The sequence below is a fragment of the Gouania willdenowi genome, chromosome 4, assembly GCF_900634775.1.
Source record: "Gouania willdenowi chromosome 4, fGouWil2.1, whole genome shotgun sequence".
Lineage (NCBI taxonomy): Eukaryota > Metazoa > Chordata > Actinopteri > Blenniiformes > Gobiesocidae > Gouania > Gouania willdenowi.
The window spans coordinates 15328577-15346596 of record NC_041047.1 but is presented as its reverse complement, the minus strand read 5'-3'; the positions used below and the strand labels follow the sequence as shown (position 1 = coordinate 15346596).

Genomic DNA, 18020 nt, shown 5'->3' with positions numbered 1-18020 from the left:
GTACAAGGGAATTTAGTCACACTCGAGTACTTTTGGGCGTTAATGGGTCGTTGTGTAGGAGTTTGCTGCTCATTTCCTTTGGGATGGATTTTATTCATGCTGTAATTTAAAAAGCTGTGACGGGCTTTGATGTCAGTTGAATGAGTGTATAAAAACCAGCAGCACAGTCACCACTGCTGCACGTATAGAGTGCCTGCTTTGTTACATCAGAAGGAATCACTGCTAACATTAAACATTAAACCTAGTAAAAGGAGTGATTTGGGGTTAAAGTAAAACTCCCATTGTTTTTTCTTCTAAAATGTTCCTTATAATCGGACATTTTTTATTATATTTTCATTATTTGTATTGTTATGGGGTGACCATGACTCAGGAGTCAGAGGGGTCATCTTCTGATCGAAAAGTTGGGGGCTCTATCCCAGTCTATACCTGTCTATGTATTGAAGTGTCCATGGGCAAGACGCTTAACCCAATTGCTCCCAATTGTCGGCTAGCGCCTTGCATGGCAGCTCAGGTCCATTGGTGTGTGAATGTGAGTGTGAATGGGTGAATGAGCTGATATTGTAAAGCACTTTGAGACTACTTCAGTGTAGGGATAAAGCGCTATATAAATCAAGTTAATTTACCATTGTTATTATCATACCGATAAGTCTCTAAGCATCAGTTAACAACTTACCACAGCAGTGTATAATGTATTCGTCCTGTTTGATATTATACGTTGTGTTTGTACTTAAGATGGTAATAACTCACTCCAGAGACAAAAATTGAGCATTTCTTTAGTTCAGGCATGGAAGTCAAGCTAATCCACACCAATCGTCTGACAGTAGTTGTCAACATCTGGCAGCTTCTATCCCCTAATTCAGTTAAGCATCCAGCTGATCATGTTCCATGCTTCTCATTGGTTAGAGTTAGTCTCAGGGCTACATTTGAATGACAGCAACACACATACTTCCGCACGCTTGCATAAGCAGAGAGAGTGGTCCTGCTGACCGCTCTCTCTGTTTATGCCTCTTCATGTAGCTCATGGAAGAGCGAGTGAGAGCTCCCTTTGCTTTGGGCTTTCCACGCAGCTGCGGGGAAGAGTAGAGAGGTCCCAGAACAGCCTAACCGCCACATCTAAACTGCATGCTAAATAAAATAATTTCGCTACAGTGATCTTGACTGAAATGCATATCAAAATCTGCCGCAAGCCAATAATAATAGGAAATTGAAATTCAAAAACGCCTTGATTATGGGCGGGGCTCCTGGAGCAGTTAAGACAGTCTATATTATAAAATCTCCAAAGAACAATCTATGCAATGCTAACTAACTACATACTTTCTATTCACAATTATTTCAATCCAATTTACTCACCACAGATTGCAGAGAGCACAGGTGCTATTTTTTTTATAGAAAGGGGCGGGGCTAACAGTGATGTAAATAGCCACCAAAATGTCACAAACCATCATTCTCAGCCAATAGCAAAATATGATTGTAATAGCCTGGTTTCAACCCATTGAGGGCAGTCACTCTGACATTTTTACAACATATGTCAAATTGAAATACTTTGACTAAAATGTCAGAGTTCAACAAGAATCAATCAACAACACTACTTAAGACCCAATTGTATTTGTTTTTAATAGAAATAAAAGTGGTTTTCGGGTTTAGTTACTCTTTAAAGCAGCACTGATCATATATTGACATGATGATGATATATTGATATTAAGTTGGGGGTTCGATCCCAGTCTATATCTGTCTATGTGTCGAAGTGTCCTTGGGCAAGACACTGAACGCTAAGTTGCTCCCAGTGGTCAACTAGCGCCTGGCTCAGTCCTATTGATGCGTCGGTGTGAATGAGTGAGTAAGATGATATTGTAAAGCACTTTGAGACTACCTTTGTGTAGGGAGTCCATTTACCATTTGCTATTTAAATATAAAGGTATATTTGTTATTGTCATATTTGACTTCGGAGAAAGGACTTCAGGACTCAGCTAGGCTGCGTTGAACTTCAATGTCTATTTTAACAAACATCTTGAGTTTTCAGTCTCCATTCTTCTTCACAGCATACAGTAAAATCAGTCTCGAAAGGTATATTCATGGAAGCATGAATAATGTGGGCAGAGTAAAGGTAGAATCTTTCTCTGTTCTATGTGTTCAGTGTCTTTACAGGATCTTTCTCTGTCAGCTCTTCTCTCTCCGACACAATGACTCAATGACCACTTTCTCCTCTAAACTCTTTTTTTCTGGGGCGTTTTTGAGCTGTGTCATGTAACGCACCAACACATAGGCTTTACTTAAAGGGCAGAGGCTCTCTTAATGTCACACCTGTCAAATATGATGGAACACCAACAGCTGAGCTAATGTCAAGGGAGCCTTTTTAAACAAGGAAGGAGGAAAATCTACTCTTAAATATACCACATTATCACTATTGATCTTAGAAGATGATTGAAAAGAGGTGTCTTCTTTAAATTAAGTCTAATGGTATAGCATTAGTGCAGATTCAGGCCATGGTTCTGCTATGTGAGGACAGTTTGTATGTTCTTCCTCCAACAGTCTAGGGCACTATAGAAGACAATGAACGAATAACTGCCCTTCTTATGAATGGGCTCGACTCATGTTTTGTCTTATAACTAAAGAGATTTACGTCATCAACCACTTTCACCAATAAGCACGTCAGCATAGTGTATGTACACACAGACTTCCACACACTGTGTCAGGGCCCATGTTTGTTTCTGACCTTCCTATGGTGAGTCTCATTCATGCACGACTTGGGTAATTTCCGCTGCTTATCGTGCAACCTTGGGTTTAGCTTTGTTTACTTTTACACACATATATGATCTACTTTACTTCCATATGTATGTAATTAAAAAAAAAAAAAAAAACTTGCTTATCGAGCTTAGATCTATCATCTTTTGACATGAATGCACAGCCTTTAGAGTTAAAGCCTATTTATTCATGTCAATCCAGCATGGCTAACCTAGTTTAGATGAGAGACCCAATATAAAAAGTGGCGGGGATTCGTTAGGAATTTGGTTCTTTTCACTGATGTGTAAATCTCAAGCATGTTATGTTAATCCATTAGGATTTTTTGGACTTTATCTTTCATAGCGCCATTTAACTGAATGTTCCCATAAAAATCACCCGTCTCTAAATAATTGGAGAAAAGAAAGCGTTAGGTTGTGTTTTGGGAGTTCTGTATCCATTTCTTAGTGAAACACAGTGCGTGTATTAGCATATCTTCCTTTCATTCTGGAGGCAAACATTATATATACTGTATATGGCCATGGTCCGTTTTTGATGTTGAGACTTACTTTTATCAGGGAGCCAAGCCCATGATTTAAAGGTCATTCATGGAAGACAGAGAACAAATGCCACCAGACTTTGCCTCCTTGTTTTTATTTTTAATTTATTTTTAAAGGAAATGATCTGGACGACGCCTTCTTTTGATGATAATGATGTGCTCTGTCCCACTGGTGATACCCTGGCAACCATAAAAGGTTATGCACGTGACTGCTGATGATGTAGGACGTGTGATATTTATTTATGTATTCATATTGGCTTGTTTATCAGGTAATTGGCAAATAAGACTAAGAGTATACCGTTCAATGTTAAATATTTTAACATAATTTAAAGTGGTGTGCACTTTACAAAGGTAACATAAAACTTGTCTTAGAGTGCATGTGCTCAGCCTTGGTTGACTAATGCCTCATCTCGTTTCTATAGCAACCTTATCCAACATTGCACACGCATAATAGACACAATATGTGAATGGGAGGTGGTTGAGTGCAATGTTATGTGTCATAACCTTTATTGGAGGTGTTGACTCTCTTGAGCTAAGTCTCATAAATTAAATTGTTTTCCTTCCCTATTAGTGTAAAGCAGCAATTTTATTTTTCTGCTGTCCTCGTTTAAAATTAACATCATGGTTTTGCAACATCATTACACATAACATGCTTTGGTTTTACCCTGGATTTGAAGTCATCTTCAAGATGAGAAACCTCATTACTACTCACCTGACTTTAGTAAGTGTGCTTTCCGAATGACTACTAACAACTTCTCTTTTCACATCTTTTTGTATGTGATTTTTTTCTGTCACTTTACTTTTTACATACATGCAAAGTACGTTCCATTGGGACACGTTCAGCTGTTTTTTTGTTGTTGTTTTTGTTGAAACAATCTTGTCTGCAAAATAAAATATCAAACAGAGACCAACATATTTTTGTTCATAATATCTCTATTTCATATATCTCTAAGTTAGGCACTGATATTTTCCTATATTCTATGTTCATTATGCAAAATGAATGTACAAAATAAGTTTGTAGCAGTCGAAATAGACATCAGGCACAAGGAAGTAGTTTACTATTGATACAAAAAAAAAAGTTTTATTTTATTTTTTTTAATTTACATACTGACAACTACTTTGCTGCCAAACACCACATTAACCAAACATAAGATTATGGTGTTCTTCCCTACTGGCCAATGGTTCAGCTCAATTTCAGTGGAGCATTTCAGGATGCTGTTTAAATAAGATTAAAATAAGATTTCATCATAAAAGAGGTGAGACCAAGCTGAAACTCCATGTCCTGCAGGTATGAGTGAAACACTCATTTTCCACCTGAAAGCTGCTCTTCACATCCTAATGGCCTTCTAAGATGGAACAGATGTGCCTTTCTATATGCATCATGCCTGTTGAGATGTCGGATGGTGAATTACTGATGTAGGTCTATTGCACATCAAGTAGCAGTTAGAAGAATACATTATTGCTCTAGCGTCAAAGCAGATTTGTTTCCTTCAGGTTGGATGTTTCTTCTTTCTTCTGATTTCATTAGCCGTCTAACTTCTAGCACAAGCTAGAGTTGAGGTTTGTGTTTTTACCACGATCATGGACATTAGGCAGAATAATATAGAAAACATCACAAATGCAAAGTTAAAGCTACAGCACAGCGTATGGACCTGCAGCTCTTCATCACACACACAGTCAGACTAAAGTTCAAGTTCCGGAATTTAAAGTTCTTAAATTCAAATTCTAAAGTTCCAAAGTTTAAGTTCTAAAGCAGGGTTTTTCAACCTTGGGGTCACCTTCGAAAAAAACTGGTATTGCCTGAAAATTACTGATTTCAATTGTTTTTTAATTTTACATTTTTGTTAAATTGTATTTATTTGTTTAAGCCATTTTGCACAAATAACAAAGCAATACATAATATCACAGAAATAGACATACAGTACTGGAAGAGGCAGAAAGCTCAAAGAGCTTACCGTAAATACGTATTATTCTTTTTCAAATTAAAACACCACACACAATTGTACAACTGTATTCTATACGTTTCCTCTCTCAAATATACATCTAGTTCAAAATAAAATGCAGTATAAAAGAAATGAAAAAGGTTGGCAACCACTGTTCTAAAGTGAGAGGAGAGTTGGAAAGGGATGTGCCAACCACAGTTAGTTTGTTCAGCCATCTCACAAAGTGCAAGTGCGCCCCATGGCACCCGCTGTGCGTATCATGCCACCGTGTGTGCATGATCTGTGAGCATCTCATGCCTGAGGTGGTGGAACTGTGTGTTCTCTGTGTTGTGTAGCGCTGGGTGTGTGCTGTGGAGGGCAGCTGTGTGTTTCCGTGAGTGCAGTGTGGGGTGTGGGTGTGAGTGCGTAGGGCAGGGGTCTGCAACCTGTGGCTCTGGAGCCTCATGTGGCTCTTTGACTCTTTTGCAATGGCTCCCTATAGCTTTAAAAGAATAAAAAATAATGAATTGTTATTTTTCTTACAGAGGGTATAGATGATTGATGACATTAACTTCAAATACAATTATGATAAAACAATTTGTTAAGCTAAAAAATAAATCAGATTGTGCAATAACTCTGCCACCTTCCTACTTAATCAACCAACAACTTTCCTGCACCTGTGGATAACCATAAATTTTAAGATAACTAAACTAACAAAAACACTATTCTGGAAGAAAATAGAGATTTTTTTTGTTTGGGGAAAAATTTATTTTATTGCCAACATGTCGGCTTGATGTGTTGCAAGAAATGAGCAATTAGCATGTGACATCACATGATCATGTGTTATCAAATTCAAGTTATTTTTTGTAACCCTTTCAATCCATTAACTCACAACATTATTCTATACTATTTTAAGTGTTCAGAATTTTAAACACTATATTTTCTTCATTGAGAAGGTATTTTTTCGGCTTCAGAAGGATTTTAATCCAGGTGAGATTAGACAAAATGGCTCCTTTCAGAGTAAAGGTTGCAGACCCCTGGCGTAGGGTCTGTGCGTATCTTTCTGATTTGGCTTGACTCGGCCACGAACCTGGGGAATGGTACCGTCTCAGGAAACGTTGGTGCCTGTGATGTTGACTGTCAAGCAATAACATTTCCTTTACGTTGTCTCCTCACATTCACGTCTGTGAGCTCTGACACACAAGCTGCTGCAGCTGTCACGTGTAAACTTAACAAAATCCTTTAAGACATGTCATTTTGATTCTGTGAACATCAGCTAAGAGGAGAAGTTTTTCTTGGACACAACATGCTGACCCAGCTGAGCCACACACATACTGCACCGTGTACTATTACGAGCCCTCTGTGTGGTAAAACGCAGATATTTCAAAACCTGTTTTGCAGGTGAACACTAGCATTGTGTCTGCAATCTGCACCAGAACCTGCCTTTGATGTAAAACACCTTCTTCCATGGAGAGCAGTCTGAGTGTAATGCTGTAGTGATTTTTGCGCCGTGCTGCAAAATCTCTATTCCACACCTGATTTTTATAGACATGCCTAATAGCACAGGGAGCAAAGCACTAGTCTGACAAATTATGCACTGATGCATGATGGAGCACAAAGTTGATTCTCTTTTTTTTTCTTTTTTACCCTTTAGCGATTCATAATCCTGTTAAAATCAATAAAATGAGCTTCAGAAACTACATAGCTACAGGAAATTACATTCTTAATTCTGTACCTTTAGGTATTGACCCATGCACAAATAATTCTTCATTTTAAACTCTATATCAGTGGTACACATCTACCGGTCCGGTACTGATTCTTGGACAATTTGGTGCTGTGCCGCAAGGAACAAATGAGGTGTAAAAAATCTTGTGTATTTAATTTCAAGGTGTTTTATTTTGAAAAATACTTATCATAAGTGACTTTTGGCTGTTTTTTTTGTAAAGTCATTTGTAAATCTTTTTAGCTGAGGGTTGCATATTTTTTCTTGTTTTCTTAAAGCTGCAATAAGGGTTTTATGGCCTCATTTAGTCAAGAATCCATGATAATCTTTGAGCATATTGTAATTCAAAGTGTTCTGAGAGGACACTGGATCTCTGTGCCTTAGATGCAATCCAACAGACTACTAATATTTACTGTTTAACTAATCAAATCAATTTATTAAATGTTTATTATTGAGTCCTTTGAGCCTGTGTTCCTCCTCTTTTGGCTACTGCTCCTCAGCCCATCTCAGTTTAATCTAAATTGAAAAATCCATCTTTATGTAAAAAAGCAAAGCTTAAACAGATATGCACGGGCATACGCATTCATAGCTTGAGTCAAATGTTGATGTTTTTTTTTCCACAGCAGTGTATTCCAGTCATGACAGCATGTTTCATACAGTATGACGTGTGTGCTCTGCGCCATATGGGTAAACAAGTTTCGGGTTGTGTGTCTGCATTTTTATTGATGCACTCGTTGGCACATTGTGTCAGTGCATTTATTAGCCTCTTCTCTTTTTTGCAGCATAACAAGTCGTTGACTTTTTAGTCATAAGCACGCATTGATCTTACTGAAGAAAACGTCAACATAATGTATCAACAGGAGCATCACTTCTGAAAATGTCAGCCAGCTTATTTTTGGCAGGCGGTGCACTTTGCTTTGCTAACGTATCGCTAAACCAATATCATATCACCCGTGTGTGTGGGATTGTGCAGTTGGTGTTTTAAAAAGAAACTGGGGTGGGGATTGTTGACTGCATTGGATTAATCTAAGCCTTTAAATGTGTTTTTGAAAAGCTAAAAGTAATTTGAAAAGCAATATGCTCTTACCGACCTTAAATACTGTATATAATCTTTGCCCCTTGATCAACAACCGCTCACAACAAATGATGCCTTGTATTGTATTTTGATGTTTGGTTTTCAATTCAAACCACGTTAGTTTTTCTTTTAAATGTAAATTAAGATAACCTTTTTTTTTTTTTATTATTATTATTATCTAAGTCTAAAACGAGTTTTTACAATGATCTGCAGATGAAAGGCTTTTACCATCTGTTTGATCAGCAGGAAAATAGCCATACATAGTCTTTTCAAGGAGGCTTTTTTGACATGCAAATAACAATAATCTACCATGATAGATGTATATTTTTTTTTCTTTTACCAGTTTGCCATTTGCGGGCAGATCTTAAATTAGATTTGCATGAGGGGTGTGCGACGGCTCTTAGAGAAGACTTGAAAGGTTTTCAATAAGGTGTCGTCTCACACTCGCCTACATCTAAAAACATATTTTTCCAACAGAGTATAAACGATTAGGATGGTTTGATTTTCTTCTTTGCCAAATCAATTTCAACATGTAACTTTGTTATAAATGGATGGATGGATGGATGGATGGATGGATGGAGGGTTTCATTCTAAAATGCTCTTGTTTTGAAAGAAATTCTGACGTATTCAAATGCTGTGGAATTTGAGTTGTCTTTCTGGTAGGTAACATCTTTAATGATCGCTATTTTACTTTTCCCAGGATTAAATTACTTTCAAATGTACGGCTCAGTGCAATAATTTCATCCTCTTGGTTAATCGAATTGATTTGGATTTCCAACCATCCATTTTCTGACCCGCTTGCTCATTTTTTCAGGCTCGCAGGCATAATAGTAATACTTTTTATTTAAAAGTGATTTTCAAGAAACTCAAAGACACTTTACAAGTTAAAACAAGTTTCTGCTAATAAAGCGATGGAGACTTTACTCTCACACCTACTTTAAACCCAGTTACACAAAGTAGGTATTAGGTAAAAAGAAAAACAAACAAAAAGAAAAACAAAGCATGTAAGTTAGTGTTCACGGCTTTAAATATGAAAAAAAAAAACAAAACAAAAAAAAACACTGACTAATGATTTAAATAAAACCTCAACTGTGGGTTTTTCTTTTTTATGTCACCATGATTTTATTAGACACGGCAAGGACTAACTAGTATGTGATGCTGAAACCTGTGCTTCAGCTCATCTACATATCTTAATATTTTTTTTTAATTTAACAATAGTGATTTGGTACTGCTTCTATACATATTCTTTTTAAAGTATTTTTTTTCTCTATTCCCTTTCTTAAAGCAGGGTATTGTCACTTTTTTAATGTCACCATTGTGGGCCTTATGGTATCCAACGTAGATATTTATTTAAGTACCGGTAGGTGAGCTTAATAAGTAGTCAGAGGGTCATTATAATATGCATACATACTCATAAATCACCAGTCTACACTAAAGATTAAAGGGTTTTTATTAGTTTTTAGTACACAAATAATCAAACACAAGACAACAACAAAGTCACATGTTAAACACGACTAAAACAGTATCAGCAACACGACCCTTGGAACAACAGATACAAAATGATCATGCAAACAATTCATAAACAACATTTAAAATGTAAAACACTTAAACAGTATAACTTTCCATTCTTTTCTTTAAGCAGCAGCACAAAATAATAAAAAACAACCACAGGTCACGTTGGTCACGTTGTGTATTCAATTGATTGATGGTTCAGTTCACATTCATATTTATTCATAATTTCAATATCATGGAGAAGACAATGAAGCCCTCTAATAACCATCTATAAGTTTGTTTGGGCTACTTAAACCACAGAAATGGAAACAAACAAATATACAAATGCAAGCAAAGACAAGCACATACACACTTTAGATCACACACAGTAGACACCATCATCCATTATTTTGAATACCAATATACAGCTTTTTTCTTCTTCTTTTTTCATCTCATGCACTTGCAGCAGAGCAACATTGTACAGCTATTGTGTGGCCTAATGGCCAGCATTTTAATCTGGGGTTATGAAAATAATGCAGCGTTTACCATATGATATTCCCACACTCTAATTTTGGGGTTCTAGCCCCATCCCCCATCCCCTGTGATGCTGTAGGAAAGATTGCAGCGTTGGCTAAACTCAGGCACACTTGATGTATAGGTTCTCCAATTCTTTATCAAATTTATGCTAGACTTCTCAACATAAGACCCTACTTATACACATGATACGACTGTTGTTAAAAAACACAAAAGTTGAATGTGTAATTGTAATGATATCAATTCCAACAGTAAATTATTACTTTACTATATTTACAGGGTTAGGTTTAGGGTTAACCCGATTCATACATGTAAATATGGTAGATATGCACCTGCTTGGGTTATTTTTTGTTCTCTTGTGCTCTCAGTTAAACACATCCCTGCGTGCGTGAATTACCTGTACGACCCATGTCCTGAAAAACTCTCTCTCTATATATTACACACTTACAAACTAGATTTTAATTGTTATATATATAATTTTTTTTTTTTTAATGTTATATATTACATTATATATATGAAATATTTTTATTACGAAGGTTCAGTGGATCAGCATGTGCAAAATGAATGCTGAAGGCATGAATTCAGAGTGAGCCTTTAATTAACAAAGGCCTGGCTCACTCTAAGCACATGCTAAGGAGACGTTTCTGTTAAATTTTCATTTTAGGTGAAAAACTGGTCTCGTCTTTGAGTTCTCCTCCATCTACCTTCACTTCAACTACAACTGGGCCGTTACTAAGTGGTGTGTCACTCAAGGTGCTGCGGAGCGTTCCGCGCGTGACACTGAGTGAGTGCTTCCTCGGATTTGTCTGATGCTCTCTGTGGCACATCACTTCCTTGAACATTTCTCGAAAACGTGTGGACATGAGGTTGTACAAAACTGGGTTGACTGCGGAGCTGAAGTAGAAGAACGCGCCTGAAATGATGTGCACGTACTCAAAGATTTCCCGGTGAAAATCAGTCCAGTCGCTGATGAAGCTCCACATGAGGCGGTCGGTGTGAAAAGGAGCCCAGCAGATCCCAAACACCACAACTAGGACGACTAAGAGAGTTAAGATGGCAGGACAGAGAAAAAAAAAACAGAATGTGGAATTAGCAAAGCAAATCTAAAGTAAATTAAAAAAAAAACTATTATTCATAGTATGTATGATTATCATGAATATTATTTTGTTAGAATGACGTTTAACATGAGCTGTTTGTGATGTAGAAATTAAAAACAACCATTGGTTGATGAAGGCAGAAATCAAGCTGTAATAACCTGGAATATTAATCTAAAGAGTTTTACTTAAATACTACACTTCTTTATAAAGGCAATGTGATCTAAAACACCTGTGTGGTCATGTGACAAAGATAAACACACTGCAACACATGATATATAATTAATATTGTTAAATTCATGTAATGTATATAGAACCACAAGATTACAAAAAAAATAAGAAATGAAAATTATAGATATGTTACATATTTTTCTGAATTTCTGCTTTGTTTGACAAGGGTTTCCTTCCTTTTGTTATTTGTCATGGTTGTGTGTGTGACTAAATAGAGTCAGTATTGTTGCTTTTAGATTTACTGTAAAATTAATACTTTTTTCTTTTCATTTTTCTTTGTCACATGACCACACAGGTGTTTTAGATCGAAAGCGTCTATTTGTTGTACGGACAATCCCCAAAGAACACCTACGGAGCGTCTTAGTGTTATGATTAGGATTAGGGTTAGGGTTAGGGTCAGGTTTAGTCTTAGTCACGTGACCTAAACTGGCCAAAGAGGGGAGCTGCGTATGGATAGAATGTCGGTATATTGATCCGGCAATCGTAAGGATAGCCACTGCTTTTTAGATCACAATACCTTTATAAGGAAGTGTACCCATTGTTTGTGCTTTGTCTGATGAAGGACTGGAGCCCAAAACATTACAATTTTTTATTAAACCAGGTCTTTGGAGCTATATTTGGTGTGCGGACTCACTTTTGCTATTTTTGTCAAGGTGTAAACATTACACTATAAAGTATTGATGATGCCTTGACAGACATTAGTCTTTTGCTTGGGAATAATCATACTTACACAACATTTTCGTGACTTGTCTGCGCCGTACTTTCTGCTGCTTCGTACAAACATTACACACACTGTCCTGCCCAAAACTCGAGTTATTCTCAAGAGCCTGGCAGATTTTCTCCCGTTTCAGCTGGAGCCCAATGAGCAGGTACAAAACGCTGATTGTGAGCATTGGCAAAATAAAAAAAAGAAGAGTGGTCACCTGAATGATCAGATTGTACATCCAGCGTGGTCTTACCAGAGTACAAATGGCTGAGTCAGGAATTTCCACCTTTGTATGACCAGCAGGACCACTGGAATCCCTGTGGAGGGTGATAATCCCATGAAGGCTTGTGTTGGGAACTGAGCACAGCACTGAAACACTCCACACAGTGAGAATTACCCGCTTGGCATGGGTACGTGTCACAACATACTTTGCTCGCAGTGGGTGTACAACAGCAATGTATCGCTCTATGCTCAGCGCGGTCACATTGAGGATAGATGCCAAGCAGACCATTTCAAAAAGGAAAATCTTGAAGTAGCATCCTGCCTTGCCCAGGAGAAATGGGTAGTTATGCCAAAGCTCATACAACTCTAAAGGCATGCCGAGCAGGAGCACCAGCAGGTCAGATACGGCCAAGCTGAACAGGTAATAGTTTGTTGGCGTCCACATGACTTTGTTGCATGCAATGACAGTGCACGTCAGCACATTTCCCACAATGCCTACCAAAAAGATAACCACATAGATGAAGCATATGGGTAAGAAGACAGAAGACCGACGAGGGCCCACGTATTTTTCCAGATACTCCTCCTCGGTTAGACATGCGTCGCTGATGTAGCCAATCTTCTCCAAGGTCACATTGGTACAATTTTCAACTTGAGGACAGAACCACTCTGTATATTCTGCCGTCACGTTAATGGAGCAGTTGTGAGCCGACATCTTGTTGAAGTATTTGAAGTAACTGAGGGGACAAAATAACAACATTATTAAAAATGGTAAATGGACTTGATTTTATATAGCGCTTTATCACCACACTGAAGCAGTCTCAAAGCGCTTTACATATCAGCTCATTCACCCAATCACTCTCACATTCACACACCAGTGGGACGGGACTGCCATGCAAGGAGCTAGTCGACCACTGGGAGCAACTTAGGGTTCAGTGTCTTGCCAAAGGACACTTCGACACATAGTCAGGTACTGGGATCGAACCCCCAACCTCTCGATCAGAAGACGACCCACTACCACCTGAGCCACGGTCGCTGGCAATTTTACAAATCTTTATGACACAATCATTCAAGGCAATTAGAGTGTGTCTCTGGCTGTCTTTATGTTCCTAAAATTATCTTTTTAAACACTTTGAATATACTTCCTGATTTTTGATAGTCAAGTTATTGTACAGTACATAATATATGTTTAGTCTTAATTGATCATTAAACAGCAATAAAAAGACAAGAGGTAGTGCATGCAGTACTCTGGGCACCTGTAGGAGATGCTAATGAGCCCAAATGTTCTTCCTCTACAATAAACATCAATCTGTACAATCTTAGTTTACCAAAGGCAAAAGGCCATTTATTTTTTGTAACAGAAATTTGTGTCCTAATGGAATCGGCGTATGGACTTCAATTCAAATTCACAATCATCCCATAAAAATGCATTTGTAATATTTTGAAAATAAAACCAATACAATGGTTAATAAACTTCTATGTTGTGTTCATGTATTTTTAAATCTGATTCTGAAAAAAATAATGCTTTATTAATCATGAACCTCATTGCACATCACTGGCATCTATTTTTATTTATTTTATTTATTTATTCAGTTTATTTTCGACATGGTTACATTCACTTTTTTTTTTTTTTTTTACATTTTTTTTTGTACATGCCGAAAAAGGAGACGAGAGAAGCAGTTTGCTTATCTGGGTCCCGTCCCCTGTTTTACCATCGCAAATTTACATGGGTTCACATGTCTCTCTGGTCAAACATTCTTGAGTTGTTCTGAACAGTCCTTTTTTATGTATTCTCATCTGTAGTCAGTGTTGTCTTTTTTTTTTTTTTTCCTCCTCCTCTCAATCGTTGTTTGTGTTGGCCTTGTTCCCTGCCAGACATTGTTAGCATTCCTCCAGTGCAAGAATAGTTCCTCTTTCGAAGGCGTTTGGGATTTTTTTTCCCTTTTCATCCATAGTGTCACCACTCGGGAATGTCTCTTTTGGACACACAAGTTTGCAGCTTGCTTTGTCTCTACATCAAGGTTAATCCAACTGTTGTTAGTTCTATTGGCAGTGTTGTATTTTCCACTGTTAGATTTAACTTGTATAAACATTACTATATCTTAGTTCATAAGCAAGGTAGTAATTTCATTGTACAGGAAAACGTGTTTCTTACTGCACATATGACAATAAACACTTTGAATTTAAATTTAATGTAATTCTTAATCACCCCACCACCTAGCAATTGAAATGAATAAATGACAGACCTTTTTTACTCTTGGTTTCCACATTTAATTCAGTCTTTCCTCCTTTTTTTATTTGGCGTGCCTTCCATGCGATGCTTGCTTTTTTTTTTGTCAGGCTTTCATTTATAAAAACCTTCGTTTCCTTCAGCTTTCTTCCTTGCTTCAGTAGTTCTCCTTTGAATTTCATATTCGTGAAGGTTATTTTTACAGCTCTGTTATCATTTCTCTTTGTCAGGAGATGGCAGGAGTTGATGTTGTCAGGGTTCAGGACAATGTCCTTCGACTCCAGGTAGTCAATGACCTGTTGTTCAATCGATTTTGTTTCTTCGTCACTCGTGTAACTCCTGGGTTTTATCTTTAGGCCTGTGATGGTGACATCTTTCTCTCTTTCCTTTTGTTCCAGCTGTTCAACCCTGGCGTTCAACAATTTTATCTCTTCAGCATTTCTTTCATTCTTTTCTTTCAGTACCTTTGCTTCGCTTTGTAGGTTTTCCAGTGAGTTTTCCAGCGTCTTTTCCAACGACTTTATCTCGGCAGATAGGTTTCGTAGACCCTCGCGTATCATCTCCTTGACCTCTTCCAAACCCGAATTGGGTTCTGAAGGGCCTCCCTGCGGTTTTTTCACCATTTTCCTTCAGTCTTGGGCCCAATTTTTCAGGCTGTTCAGCTGTAGCCAGCTGTAGCCAGCTGTAGCCAAGGTCGTGTTATCGGAGCGAATGATAACACGTCTGCTCTCTCCAAAGACCAGAGATACAATGATATACCACTAGTAAATAGTACATTTTCTTGACAAGCTTTGATGCTGGAGCATCAATAAATACACGTGATTATAATATGGAAGAAAACAACTCACCTCACAACAAGATAAGTAATTTTTTAAAGCTCAAATGTACCAAAAAGTCCTAAAAAATGTATCTATCTATCTATCTATCTATCTATCTATCTATCTATCTATCTATCTATCTATCTATCTATCTATCTATCTATCTATCTATTAAATAAAAGCTATAAAAAGTTAAAATCTATTAGTAATTGTCTAGCTATTGCTCTAAAGGCAACACTGCCTTAAGAGTCCTGATTTCCATATATTTCCTCCATGAACCACCACCTTAATGTGATGAAATGGATTTGAGTACCCAAATGATCCTGGAAGCTATGTTGTTGGGCTTAATGCTCCTGGTAGGGTCTCCCAAGGCAAACAGGTCCAGGTGACTGGCCAGACCAAGAGCAGTTCAAAAGCCACATATGTCAATAAAACAACAAAGGAAGAGCTCGTCGCCTGGATTGGCACTACAGGGGCCCCACCCTGGAGCCAGGCCTGTGGTTGGGGCTCAAAGCCGAGCTCCTTGTAGCCAGATCTCTGTCCATGGGACCTGGCTGGGCATAGCCCACAAGGGTGACGTGGGCCATCCTCCCTTGGCCTCAACACCCACAGAAGGGATTGTATGGGGCCGGCACATTGTGAATTTGGCAGTAGTCCAATATTGGAGCTGATCCCTGACTACGGAATCTGGCAGGGAAGGAGCCCAAGTTGATGCGTGAGGTTATGAAGTTCCTACTAGATCGAGTCACCTCACCTTGACCAAGAGCAAAGTCTCTAGAGCCAGTCTTCTCGAGATGGGTTGGAATCTCTTCCACACTGGAGTTGCCACAGATGAGAGGCCGGGAAGGGGTACCAATACTTATTGCCCCCGACTCAGAGCCTGTGCGTTGGTGTTTACTCAGGTAGACAGGAGGGAAGCCTTCCTCCGCCTTCAGGTGGGCAGAACAGAGTTCTGCTTGGGGACTTCAACGATCGCATTAGCAACAACAGTGAGACCTGGAGGGGCATGTCACTGATTGTCCATAACTAACATTATGTTTGTCCATATGTGCACTTGGCACTAGGACAACCTAGGCTGCGGTTCATAGATCAACTTCATGGTTGTGTCGTCAGATATGCGGCCGCATGTCTGGGACACTTGGGTGAAGAGAGGGATTGAAAAGCTCCTCAGTAGCAGGGACCCGAGTGTGGATTTCCACCCTGAGTGGGGTTCTCGTGGTCCAACATCACGTTGGGGACAGGTTCTCGACTGGTAAAGGGTGGAGTGCCATCTCCGAGTTGGAGATGAGATCCTGCCCCAAGTGGAGGAATTCCAGTATTTCAGGGTTTTGTTCAAAAGTGAGGGAAGGATGGAGTGAGAGATCAACAGGCGGTTTGGTGGGGCATCTGCAGTGATGCGGAGTTTGCACTGGTCTGTCGTGGTAAAGAGAGAGTTGAGTCCAAAGTCAAAGCTCTTGATATACTGGTCGATCTTTCTTCCTATCCTGATCTATGGTTATGAGCTTTGGGTCATGACGAAGAGGTCAGGGAGATGAAAGTCTGGGCTTCCCTGCTAAAGATGCTGCCTCTTTGAACTGACAAAGGATAAATAGGGAAAAGATGGATGGATGGATTCTCCATATACTTTACTTAAAGAGGAAAACAATGACATCGGTGCAGACAGTGCATCAGAAATAAACACAATACTGATTTGTCTTCTTTTAACTGTTTCTCTCTTTTCTTTGTCTGTTTCCTGAATAAATCAAGGAATATATCTTTAAAGAACTGACATGAATTAGCCTTTAAATCCAAATTATTACTCGGAATCTACGATAAGTGTTGTGCATTTCAACATCTTTTCTTGTTTACCGAAGAAAAATCACACAAACTGTCATTCAGTTGCTCTCCACTTCTCACTTCATTTGGAAAATGAATTACTCAATCACTTCAATCCAAAAGACTCATTTTTTTCCCTCATCAGTGACGGCTTTTTAACAAAGGTACTCAGTTTTTCACAGAGCAGAGAGAAGCTTAGTGGTAATAAATATAGCACAATCTTGAGACTTATATATAGGGTGTGTGTGTGTGTGCGCGTGTGTGCGTGCACATGTGCGTGTGTGCGTGCGTGTGCTATTACAAACAAGTATAGAAATTAGATTAGCACGGAATTATACTGATGCCTTTCTTATTCAATCCTGTTATGCAGAATTTGTATTTGACATCACTTAGGCACATGAAGGTGAAAGACAGATTTACTTGTTTTCTTACTGTTAGTGACCATGAAAAGTCAAAGCACAGTTTAATATGAAATATCTGGTACAAGCATTCAGATGAGGGTCATTTACATAGCCAGTGCTTTTTGCTTAAGATGGTACTTAAGCTATAATAACATTCCCAATATCATTTTAGTGCCTATATAATTAGTTATATACTTAAATTGCCTTTATCAATAGAAAGCTTCACAGAAAGAAATATGATCTGTTCATTACGTGACAAGACACAGGGACCATATCAATTTCTATACATTCTTTAAACAAGTGATGCACTTTTTTTGTGCAAACAAACAAACAAAAAAATCCCCACAATTTTAGAAGTAAATGATTATATTTTATCTGTAATAGCTTACCTTTCAGAAGCTCAGAGAGGTTTATTCCTTAGTGGGCTTGGCTTTATGCTGCTCTTGTTGGCTGCGCTGTCGCTCTGCTCCAGCTTCACTTGATT

At 38.3% G+C, this 18020-nt stretch overlaps 1 protein-coding gene across 1 annotated transcript; it reads right to left on the bottom strand.

Annotated features, from left to right (window-relative positions):
• Positions 1-10013: 10013 nt before the first annotated feature.
• Positions 10014-18020, bottom strand: nmur1a (neuromedin U receptor 1a). Its single transcript, XM_028444986.1, has 3 exons — positions 17926-18020; positions 12078-13009; positions 10014-11061 (listed from the first exon to the last, which is right to left on the bottom strand). Exons 2-3 carry the CDS (start codon positions 12985-12987, stop codon positions 10670-10672), a joined length of 1302 nt encoding a protein of 433 aa, XP_028300787.1. The 5' UTR covers positions 12988-13009; positions 17926-18020; the 3' UTR covers positions 10014-10669.